General features: G+C 44.8%; 1 protein-coding gene across 1 annotated transcript in view; it reads left to right on the top strand.

Annotated features, from left to right (window-relative positions):
• Window positions 1-12,730, top strand: part of MYO7B (myosin VIIB) — a 143,368-nt gene that overhangs the window by 50,611 nt on the left and 80,027 nt on the right. The window contains exons 14-15 of the mRNA XM_029074169.1: window positions 6,325-6,460; window positions 11,167-11,327. Of these exons, the coding sequence (XP_028930002.1) occupies window positions 6,325-6,460; window positions 11,167-11,327 (297 nt within the window). The remainder of the gene's footprint in view (window positions 1-6,324; window positions 6,461-11,166; window positions 11,328-12,730) is intronic.

Genomic DNA, 12,730 nt, shown 5'->3' with positions numbered 1-12,730 from the left:
CAGAGAGGGAGGCTCAGTTTGGGAAGGCCTCCTGGAGGAGATGAGCTCCTACTTGGGGGAGGACTCTCCAATAGAGTTGGTAGACATACAGTCCCTGCCCACAACGAGCTCACAGTCTAGAGGAGAATTTCATTCTCTCACATCTCATATCTGGATGACTTTCTGAGGGTCTGTGGGACCTCATGTCCCGGGGGGCAGCAGGCAAGCTCAGCTGATGGTTCCAGAAGCAGCAACCTGGGGTCAGATCTAGGGCTGGAGGCAGCAGTTCTCTTTCAGGCCTGACCTTGGTTCATCCGGTGGTCCTCCAAAAGTCAGAATCCCACAGTTCCACAGCACAAGTCTGCAAAGGCAGCACCATCTGTTTGGTCTCAATCCTACTGGCCGTGAACTGGAAGAGGCCTCTCTGCTGTTGGCAGTAACTGCTGCTGGTTTTAGCCTGCTGGACTGGTGGGAGAACCTGCAGGGAAACCTCATTCAGCCGTCCCGCGACTCCTGTCTCTGTGTGTTTGTCCTAGTGGCAGAATGGGCGTCTGGCGCTCTGGGCAGGGAAGGACACGTGGGTGGCTGTTGCTACCTCTGTGATCTTCCCAGAGAGGATTTTAGCATTTATCAGAGTGCTTTGCACACGAGTCGTTTAATAAATGCTGTAACTGCTATTAGGAGTCTGGAACTGCACTGGTTGTGCTGCACAATTTTAAACATCGCAGGTTTTTGATCAGCATCCATCCACCGCGGTATCAAACAAAAACTTCTCATCATTGGCACTCAATCACCTTGCCCCCTCCTTACCTCGCCACTTTCCTGCTACAGCCCAGCCCGCACACTTCGTTCCTCTAATGCTAACCTTCTCGCCGTACCTCGATCTCGTCTATCTCGCCGCCGACCTCTTGCCCAGGTACTTCCCTTGGCCTAGAACGCCCTCCCTCCTCATATCAGACAGATAACTGCTCTCCCCCATTTCAAATCCTTATTGAAGGCACCGAAAAGCCTTCCTTGACTACGCCTTCCTTTCCTCTTCTCCCACTCCCTTCTGCATTCGCCCTGACTTGATCCCTTCATCCGTCTTCCCTCCCACTCCCAAAGCATATAAGTATAGATCTGTAAATTATTTATTTATGTATAGTAATGTCTGTCTCCCTCTCTAGACTGTGAGCTCACTGAGGGCAGGGAACGTGTCTGCCGTTATATTGCAATCTCCCAAGCGCCTTAGTACAGTGCTTTGCGTGCAGTAAGCGCTCAATAAATTCGATTGAATGAATGAATGAATCCGCACCTGTCCATAATAGGAAGAACACAGATTCATGGAATCCTTATTCAATATGATCCCTTAATGTCACTTTGGTCAAATGTTTCTGAACATTCCTCTACCAAACTGTTTTACCCAAGCAGCTGAATTTGCAGAAATCAATTTCTCATTTTTTCTTCTACTGCCTATCTTTTGATGGAAAGGAGGAGATTAGGATTCATTCATTCATCCAACAGGATTTTTTTTAACAGTCCCTGGTTCCAAAGAGTTTGCAAACTATTGGTAAGAGAGGCAGACATAAATTGAACATAATACCATGGGCTCAGGAAAAAAAGATATAAATTTACTAGTACCAAAGGATTGAAAAATGAAATGAATGAATATAGATTTATGTAAATGGTTCCCCCACTCCCTTTTGCATTTGTGCCCTTTATTCACCCCTCCCTCAGCCCCGCAGCACTTGCTCAGTGGCAAGAGCCCGGGCTTGGAAGTCAGAGGTCATGGGTTCGAATCCCAGCTCTGCCATTTGTCAGCTCTGTGAGTGTGGGCAAATTACTTAACTTCTCTGTGCCTCAGTTACCTCACCTGTGAAATGGGGATTAAGACGGTGAGCCTCATGTGGGACAACCTGATTACCCTGTATCTACCCCAGCGCTTAGAACAGTGCTCTGCATATAGTAAGCGCTTAACAAATACCAACATTATTATTATGTACATAATTGATTTATATTAATGTTTACCTTCCCCCCCCATATACTGTAAACTCACTGTGTGCAGGGAACATGTCTACCAACTCACACTGTATTTTCCCAAGAGTTTAGTGTAGTGCTCAGCACATAGTAAGTGTTTAATGAATATAATAGACTGATATGTACTGAGGATGGCTATTGGGATGACAACACTGGGAGAATATCTTCTGTTCAGTCATTTATAATAATAATAATGATGGTATTAAGCACTTACTATGTGCAGAGCACTGTTCTAAGCGCTGGAGTAGATACAGGGTAATCAGGTTGTCCCACATGAGGCTCACAGTCTTAATCCCCATTTTGCAGATGAGGTAATTGAGGCACAGAGAAGTTAAGTGACTTGCCCACAGTCACACAGCTGTCAGGCAGCGGAGCTGGGATTTGAACCCATGACCTCCGACTCCCAAGCCCGGGCTCCTTCCACTGAGCCACGCTGCTTCTCTATTGATGTATTGAGTGCCTACTGTGTGCCGAGCACTGTACTGGACACTGGGGAGAGTACAATCTAACAGAGTTGGTAATCAGTGGTATGGAGCAGGGAAGTAGTGTAGCTTAGTTGATAGATCACAGGCCTGGGAGTCAGAAGGTCATGGGTTCTAATCCTGGCTCCACTGCATGTCGGGGTGACCGTGGGCAAGTCACTGAACTTTTCTGTGCCTCAGTTGCCTCATCTGTAAAATGGGGATTAAGAGTGTGAGCCCCAGGGTGGGACAGGCACTGTGTCCAACCTGATTAATTTGTATCTGCCCCAGAGCTTTGTACAGTGCACTTAATAAGTATTATTATTACTGTGTACAGACCACTGTACTAAGTACTTGGAAGCGTACAATACAACAGAGTTGGTGGACACATGCTCTTCCCACAGTGAGCTTCCATCGAGAGAGAGAGAGAGACTGAAATTAATAATAATAATAATGTAATAATAAAAATGTTGGTATTTAAGTGCTTACTATGTGCAGAGCACTGTTCTAAGCGCTGGGGTAAATACAGGGCAATTAGGGTGTCCCACTTGGGGGTCACAGTCTTAATCCCCATTTTACAGATGAGGTAACGAGGCACAGAGAAGTTGTGACTTGCCCACAGTCACCCAGCTGACAAGTGGCAGAGCTGGGATTCGAACCCATGACCTCTGACTCCCAAGCCCGGGCTATTAGGGAGCCACACTGCTTCCCTAATATAAATACATAACTTAGAACAGAGATACATGCAGATGTGCTGTGTAGTTTAGGGTGGGGCAAATACCAAAAGCCCAAAGGTCACAGTTCCAAACAGCCCCATTCTCTGCCCACAAGGAGCTTGCAGTCTAGAGGTTGAGCTTATTAGTTGGGCAACACCTTCTAGAAGTGAAATGGACAAAATATGGGTAATAGGAAGCACAGAAGCCAGAGCCCTGGATGATTAACCCCTAAGAGTTGACTATAAAATTTTCACTCTCTTCGAGTGGCTCAGTGGAAAGAGTACAGGCTTGGGAGTCAGAGGTCATGAGTTCGAATCCTGGCTCCGCCACTTGTCCGCTGTGTGACTGTGAGCAAGTCACTTCACTTCTCTGTGCCTCAGTTACCTCATCTGTAAAATGGGGATTGACTGTGAGCCCCACGTGCGACAACCTGATGACCCTGTATCTCCCCCAGCGCTTAGAACAGTGCTGTGCACATAGTAAGCGCTTAACAAATACCAACATTATTATTATTATTATTATTATCTCTAAAGAACTCCTGGGGGTCTTAAATGAAGATGAAGGAAGATAGAACTTCATACTTCTTGTGGTATGAAAGGCGGGGGGGTGGGCAGGGACCTGTGATGGGGAAATGTTGAAAAAATTCAGAAGCAAAGTTAGAGCTTGTCCATCAGTCTGGAGGGAACAGCTGAATAGGCCAGTATTTTTTTTCTTTGGGATTTTCTCAATTTTCGGTTGGTCCACTGCTCTCCCCCCAAATTTTAATTATTATTTTGATAAATCCCTTTTAGTATTAAGTTTCACAAACCTTTTCCAATTTTGAAATCACTTCTAAATTAGGGTTTTTAATTAGCTCGGTGAAAAATGGGTGCTTTTTCAACCGGGCACTAATCCTGACTCTGCCATTTGACTGCTGTATGACTTTGGGCAAGTTATTTCTCCTCTCTGTACCTCAATTTCCTCATCTGTAAATTGGGAACTGTGTCAGACTTGATTAACTTGTACCTACCCCGGTGCATAGAATGGTGCTTGACACATAGTTTCTAAAACAAGTACTACAATAATCAGATCATCAGTAGTATTTATTAAATGCTTGCTACGTGCTGTCAACTTTCCTGAACATTTGGGAGGGTATGATAGAATTAGTAGATATGACCCCTTCCCTAAATGAGGTTCGAGCTTCAGCCCAGACCCAGAGGAGACACAAAGAAAGCAAAAATGTATTTTTGGTTTGTTAGTGATATATTTCTCCTCCAACCTTTCCTGTCTTTTTTTTTTTAATGTTCAACTCTCCGAAAATACTTACTGCCTCTAACAATTAGCAAAAAATTTTAAGTCCTGGTGTCCCCTCCCTAGTCCAGATGCTTGTCATATCCTACCCAGACTAATAATAATAATGTTGGTATTTGTTAAGTGCTTACTATGTGCAGAGCACTGTTCTAAGCACTGGAGGAGATACAGGGTCATCAGGTCATCCCACGTGAGGCTCACAGTCAATCCCCATTTTACAGCTGAGGTCACCGAGGCACAGAGAAGTGAAGTGACTTGCCCACAGTCACACAGCTGACAAGGGGCAGAGCCGGGATACGAACCCATGGCCTCTGACTCCCAAGCCCGGGCTCTTTCCACTGAGCCACGCTGCTTCTCTACTAAATCAGCTTTCTCACAGGTCTCTTAATTAAAATAATAATAATGATAATTACGGTATTTGGCTATGTGCCAGGCACTGTATTAAGTCCTGGGGTGGATACAAACAAATTGGGTTGGACCCACTCCGTGTCCTACACAGGGCTCACAGTCTTAATTCCCATTTTACAGATGAGGTAAATGAGGCACAGAGAAGTGAAGTGACTTCCCCAAGGCCACACAGCAGACAAGTGGCAGAGCCAGGATTAGAACCCATGACCACCTGACTCCCAGGCCCTTGCTCTATCTACTACACCGTGCTGCTTTCCTCTCTAGGCCATACTTGACTATGCTGCTTGGATTATTTTTCAAAAAAGTCATTCTGCACGTCTCTTTCCTCCTCAATGGACTTCAGTGGTTACCCATCCTCTCTCCATTAACTAGAAACTTCGGTCTATTAGCTAGAAAGCCCCCAGTTAGCGCTCTCTCCCTCCTACTTATCCCTGGCTAAGCCCTCATTTCCCCTCTCCATACCCCCTCGCCATTGACTGTGCGCTTGGCTGTGTACATTAAGCGCTTGGATAACCCAACCCCACGGCACTCGTGTAAAAATCCTTCTCTTTCACTATTTTCCCCTATCTGTAATTAGTGTCTGTCTCACCCTGGAGACTTAAACTTCTGATGGCTTCTGATCTTGTCCACCAACACAATTATACTGTACTTTCCCAAGTGTGTAACATAGTGTTCTGCACACAGTAAATACTCAATAAATACCATTGATTGTTTTTTTTCCATCACTTCTCCCAAGCTTGATCTTTCATTCCTCTCAAACTCTATTTCTTACTGTAACTTGTTTACAGGATCACACCCTTTCTCTAGCCCAGAACTGCATCCCCTCCTCCCCTGCCAACACACAAGCACACACACACACACACACACACAAAGGCCAACCCCACCCCCTCACCCCCATCAGCCCATTGATCTTCAAAGCCTTCTCCCGCTGTCTCCAAGGGAACTTTCTTCCTAGACCATATCATCCCAAGTCTCCCTGAGGATCTTAACACCACCTCAGCTTTTATGCACTCACAGCCACCTAAAACCCTTTCATACATGTTGATTTACATACTCTATTATTCAACATTAGCTATTTCGCCTATTCTTCTTTCCAGTCTCTTCATCCTTTCTATAAATTATTTTGTGTCGATTTCCCTGACTAGATTATTACCTCCTTAAGGGCAGGGACCGTGTCTTCCACCATTCTGTGTAGTCAAACACTTAGTATTGTGCTCTGTAAGTAGTAGGTGCTCAATAAATAAATATAGATCCATTGAGGTGCAAAAAAACCCCTGTCCTCACCTCTGACTTGGGGGCCAGGATTATGACCTTCGGTTGTGTAATGTTGGTCTATTTGGTTTGTTTTGTTTTTTGAATGAGGTTGTCATCAGTTAGCTCCTTGGTTATGATGGGTATGGTGTCTAGCACCGAAACACTAAACTCATTTATTCTTTGGTTGTGTTTGACTCTAGGGGACAGACTCCACCATGCTAAGCAAATTCAACATCCTCCACAAACAAAGCGCAATCTATATCCCACCCAAGAACATCCATGACACCCATTTTGGGATCAACCATTTTGCAGGAGTGGTTTTTTACCAGTCAGAAGGTGAGTTCATTAGGGATCGGGCTGACCCGTGATCGGAGGGCTCTGGCCCAGGGCACCAGGGAGAAGAGACAGTGAAGCAGCATCATAGTTTCCAGGCCAATCTCGGGAGCCGAAGGGAGGTCTTCATCTTTTATTACTTCTCTCAGCTGCAGGGGGGTCAGGTCTGCCTAGCTGGGACAGTCTTGCCTGAGACAAACCAAGGGGTGAAGGTTCTGCATCCCTTAGATTGATTCCCACCAAAAACAGCTTTAACTCGTCCTCTGACATTGGTAAACATGTCCTGAGCCCCTTTGCTCCTGATCGAAGAGCCTGCTTGACCAGATCCAAAGTCATAGGTGCTGTAAGGATGTTCCCCGACAAGCAAAAGAACACCTCCGCAGAAGCAACGGGGTCTAATGGAAAGAGCATGGGCCTAGAAGTCAGGGGACCTGGGTTCTAATCCCACATCCACCACTTGCCCGCTGTGTGATCTTGAGCAAGCCACTTAATTTCTCTGGGCCTTTGTTTCCTCATCTGTAAAAATGGGAGTCCTATAGGGGACAGGCACGCTGCCCAACCTATCTTATATTCATTCATTCAATAGTATTTATTGAGCGCTTACTATGTGCAGAGCACTGTACTAAGCGCTTGGGATGAACAAGTCGGCAACAGATAGAGACAGTCCCTGCCGTTTGACGGGCTTACAGTCTAATCGGGGGAGACGGACAGACAAGAACAATGGCACTAAACAGCGTCAAGGGGAAGAACATCTCGTAAAAACAATGGCAACTAAATAGAATCAAGGCGATGTACAATTCATTAACAAAATAAATAGGGTAACGAAAATATATACAGTTGAGCGGACGGGTACAGTGCTGTGGGGATGGGAAGGGAGAGGTGGAGGAGCAGAGGGAAAAGGGGAAAATGAGGCTTTTATCTTATATCTATCCCAGTGCTTAGTGTTTGGCAGAGAGTAAGCACTTAATAAACACCATAAAAATATGTACAACATAAATGCCAGTAGTACTAATAACATTCATTGAGTGCTCCCTTATGAAATGCATTGTACCAAATCCTTGGGGAATAGAGGAGCAGCGTGGCTCAGTGGAAAGAACCCGGGTTTCGGAGTCAGAGGTCATGGGTTCAAATTCAGGCTCCACCGCTTGTCAGCTGTGTGACTTGAGGCAAGTCACTTAACTTCTCCGTGCCTCAGGTACCTCTTCTGGAAAATGGGGATTAAGACTGTGAGCCCCCCGTGGGACAACCTGATCACCTTGTATCCTCCCTAGCACTTAGAACAGTGCTTTGCACATAGTAAGCGCTTAACAAATGCCATCACTATTATGTACAATTTAGTGAAGTGACCATTCCCTGTCTATAGGGAGCTTACATTAAAGTGGGGAAACGGACTTAAAAATATTTGCAGAGTAATCAAAACAATCAAAAGTACATCTGAATACATATATATAGAGAACACAATAATTGCTTAATAAATGCCTTTGATTCATTGAAAGTTCTAAAGATAGGTCTAAGTGCATGAGTGCTCAAGGTTTATGTGGATTTATATGGTTTTAGAGACTGAGAAGGCTTGGAGCCAGTGGGATTTCAGGAAGGCTGGGAATATAAGATAGTAGCGGATTTAGGAGAACAGGCAGCGCAAAGTGATGGAGTCAGAAGAGCTGTGAGCAAGAAACAGTTAGAAAGTTGGCTTGGGAGAAACGAAGACAGTGTTGGAGAATAGCAGATAAAGAAAGGAGGTCTGTAAGATGGGGGAATTAGGTTGAGAGGCTTAAAGATAATTGTGAGGAGTTTTCACTTGATCCAGAGAGCCCAGGAAGCCAGTGGAGTGTCCTGAGGAATGGAGAAGTGCCTGCTGACTGATTCTCCAAGCAGATGATCCATGCAGCAGGGTAGAGTCTAGATTGAAGGCGAGGAGATCAGCAAGGAGATGGATTAAATAGTCTAACCATGTTATGACTTGAGTTTCTACAAGGAGGTTACCTATCCAGGAGGAGGGGGAGAGGCAGATTCAGAAGATAACGTGTGGAAGAACAGAAGGACTTTGCAGTAGAGTGAACGTTAGCAGATGGACAGCAAGTTGTGGGATTCTGGGACAGGGAGGGTGGTGCTATTATCAACAGAGAGGAAAGCGAGGAGGAGGAGGGAAGGGGAGGAGTTTCCTTTTAGAAGAAGTAAGTTCGAGGGGACACAGGACATCCACTTGAAAATGTCCTGGAGCCAAGGAGATAGGCAGAATTGCAGATTAGAGGAGAGGACAGCATGACATGTAGATGTGGGACTCGTCTTCATAGAGGTGGGAGCTGAAGTCATGTGAGTGAATGAGCTTCCTGAGTAGGTGAATGTAATAATAATTGTGGAATTTCAGTGCTTACTGTGTGCCAGGGATGGATAGAAGCACAACAGGTTGGACACAGTCCATGACCCACATGGGGCTCACAGTTTTAATCCCTGTTTTACAGATGAGGTAACTGAGGCATCGAGAAGTTAAGTGACCTGGGCACGGTCACCCAGCAAGTAGACAAGTGGCAGAGTCAGAATTAGAACCCATGACCTTCTGACTCCCAGGCCTATGTCCTATCCACTACGCCACGCCAGGAGAAACATCTCTATCCACTACATCATGCCGTGACTGTAGAGCGAGAAGAGTTGGGCACCAAGAACAGAATCTTGTGGGACATCCCCAGTTAAGGGGTGAAAGTTAGAACAGTGAACGAAACTGAAGAGTGGTCACCAAACAACTGGTCTTCATCACACTTTAGCTTATCTGGGGTAAAACCAGTTAGAAAGCAAAAACATAAGTAGCTGACAGGTGGTTCCTTTAATGACTAAATAAAGGTGCCAGAACCAAGCTGACATAGGGCAAGAAATTTAGTTTATTTAGGCTTTACACTAGACACCTTTAGGTTTTCTAAGATTATGTTTTATTGGGTTTCATCTAAATGTCAACCAAACCAGCTCAGCTGGGAGCAGCCCATACATGACACACTGACAATATGAAACCTGTATCTCATGTATACATAAAAGTGTGTGATACCTAATTGTTCTTTACTTATTTCTTTAACCACAGAGGGCTGTGCGGGTCTCATTCTTTTTCAAATACAAGTACTGCCTTTGGGTGGTTCCATCTAAACCACAAGATGAAAAGACACTGAATTCAATTTAGGACTTTCCTGAGGTGCATTTGTAGATGGTGAATCAAATTACAAATCTTCTTTCCATAAATTAGAAAGCTCTCCCCTTCATCAAAGCCCCCCTGAAATCACATCTCTTCCAGGAGACCTCCCCCAATTAATTTCTAATCACCCAGGTTATATTCCCAAATTGGGCAATGGTATTTGTTAAGCGCTGGGGTAGATACAGGGTAATCAGGTTGTCCCACATGGGACTCACAGTCTTCATCCCCATTTTACAGATGAGGGAACTGAGGCACAGAGAAGTGAAGTGACTTGCCCACAGTCACACAGCTGACAAGTGGCAGAGCTGGGATTCGAACCCGTGACCTCTGACTCCCAAGTCCGGGCTCTTTCCACTGAGCCACGCTGCTTCCCATACTGAAATTACCACTTCAGTGCTACCTGAACACTTGTATAGTCAATCTCCCAATTGACCAATTGTATTTATTGAGCACTTACTGTGTGCAGAACACTGTACTAAACTCTTAGAGAGTACCATAGCATTTATGTGTGTATCTCTCATACCCCATTCCATAGGGGCTGACTGAGCATATGCCCCTTTTCCTCCTTCTTCCTGTCTTTTTTATGATACTTGTTAAATGCTACTATGTATCAGACCCTGTTATAAGCACTGGGGTAAATAGAAGTTAATCAGATTGAATATAGTCCCTGTCCCCCATGGGCCTCACAGTCAACAAGGAGGGACAACAGGTATTGAATACCCATTTTGCAGCTGAGGAAACAAGCACAGAGAAGTTAAGTGATTTGCCCAAGGTCACACAGCAGGCAGGTAGTGGAGCCAGGACTAAAACTCAGGCCCTCGGGCTCCTATTTCTGTCTCCCTCACTGGTTTGTGAACTCTTTGAGGGCGGGGATCATTTCTGCTAATTCCAATAAACTGTCTCAAGTGCTTAGTACTGTGCTCACTAGGTACTCAATTCACTCTACTGATATATTGGCTGATATTTACATGGTACCTGTCACTAGATGCTTAAACAAAGACATTCAGCACCAGAATCTCTTTCTTTCCTTTTGTTTTTTCTCCTCTCCCTTCTCAATCTCTTAAGGCCTCCACAAGTATAGTATATTGTAGTCCAATCAAAAATGTATTTATAGTTCTTTTGTTTATCCTTTAGACCTATCCTTAGAACTTTGGAGAACAGGAAATAGGGAAGAAACCTAGATCTAGTTTGGATGCGTCGTTTGATCCTGGTTGTTGATTAGTATGACTCGGAGCACACCGTTAACATTGGCATTTTAAAAAGCTCTGAGCCTTCAGGGTTGAAAATTACAGGGAAGTGCTTAATTAATCGGTGTCTCTAAAGTGTGTGTATTTGTAAAATCATTTATAACTGATACTGTCAGGATGAGAAACGAGTCTCTGAGGACCGTTGACCAGAATGTAAGGAACCAACTGAAGGAGGATGGAAGAGATCAAGTGGAAATGGGAAGAGGGTGAGGGTCTGGGGGGAAAGGTGATGGGGCTTCTGGGTATGGGAAAGATGGTTGAGCTGGTTTTTGTTTAACTGACAGGTTTTCTAGAGAAGAATCGTGATACGCTTGGTGCTGATATCCTCAATCTGTTTCACTCATCTAAAAATAAGTTCCTGAAGGAAATCTTCCATCTGGATAAATCCCCGACTGTGCTAGGCGGTGGAACTATTCGCCATAACAGACTCGATCACAACTTCAAGGTCAGTTTGCTTGCCGGGAATTGTACCCACTCAAGGGCCAGGTTTCTCCGCTCTGTCTTTCTTCAAGAGCCACAGTTTATCCTATCCCACCTGAATTCTGAGTGCCATAGGACCACAGGGAGCCGTGGCAGCTGATATTCCTGGGAACTGGTTCCTTTGGGAAGGGCTAAATTACCCCAGCTCTCTGTAGTGCCAAGCAGTGGAAGATGGTCATTAGGTACTTAAGGGCCTCCATTGGGGAGGGGAGATTTAAAGAGTTAGAAACTACTTAGTTGTTGAAACAGGTCTTGCTTCTCAAGAATCCCGGCTTGGCCCTTTAACCTCTAGGGCTCCTGCAAGAATCTAAAAACCCCATCAGAGCCAGGGTGGACAAAACTCATATGGTTGGGACGATGCACAGTTGCCAAGCTAACCACTCTCCCTACACCTGATGCCAGCTTTGGTGGCAGACGACGCTCTCTCAGTGAAAAATTCCTCAAGGCCCTCCAGAGGAGTCAGTAGCTACTAGCGGAATGAGCTTGGAGAGGCGTGAATAAAAATAGCAATCTCGAACAGCTCCTCTTCTGTAAAAGAAATGAAGGTTGAAAGTCACAGAGTCCTGGGTGTGACTAGAGAGTCAATTTCCCTGGGCCAGACAAGGCCACAGCCCCATTCTGGATAGCTGGGTTACTAATGAGACTGTGAACCCCATGTGGGACAGGGACTGTTTCCAACCTGATTACCTTTTATCTACCCCAGTGCTTAGAAGAATGCTGGGCACACATTAAGCACGTAACAAATGCCATTATTATTATTCTATTTTAAATAATGCTCTTCTTAGGCTTATATTTGTTGCCAGTGCCTTTTAGATATACTCAACACTTTTCCAACCATGTAAAGTATAATTAGGCACTGAGGGCTAGCGTTTATTAAGGGCTTCACTGTTCTAAATACTGGGTAGATAAGATGAACGTGATTCAGTCACAGCATTAGGCCCTACGTCTTCTTGGTTGTGTTTTCTGTTCCACTGTGCAGCGCTGAGGAGACTGCCTGGGTAGCGGAATGTGGTTACCTCATTCAGTTCTTTTGCTGCTAATGAAAATCCTTAGTTGTCTTAGGGTGTGGACATCCTAAAACAGCATTAGACATGAGGGAGTACTTTCCCTCCTTTAGACAGGTGCCATTTGAAATCATAGTTTTAAAATGCACTTGGCATTAAATTTTATTTTCAGGAACTTCTTCCACATGAGGGCAGCCTTGCCTTATCACAGGATCTGGAAATTCTGTATAGGTTGAATCTAGACTAGAGAAATAACACTAATGTTCATCCCAGCAGAATTTGTTCAAAGTCCAAGAATCCAGATCGGTTTCACATTCCTGAGTTTTGTAATTTGGAGGTTTCTGACTAATGGTAAAGGCCAATT

The sequence above is a fragment of the Ornithorhynchus anatinus genome, chromosome 1 (assembly GCF_004115215.2).
Source record: "Ornithorhynchus anatinus isolate Pmale09 chromosome 1, mOrnAna1.pri.v4, whole genome shotgun sequence".
Taxonomy (NCBI): Eukaryota; Metazoa; Chordata; class Mammalia; order Monotremata; family Ornithorhynchidae; genus Ornithorhynchus; species Ornithorhynchus anatinus.
The sequence above is the reverse complement of the archived record's forward strand: the minus strand, read 5'-3'. Positions and strand labels throughout refer to the sequence as shown.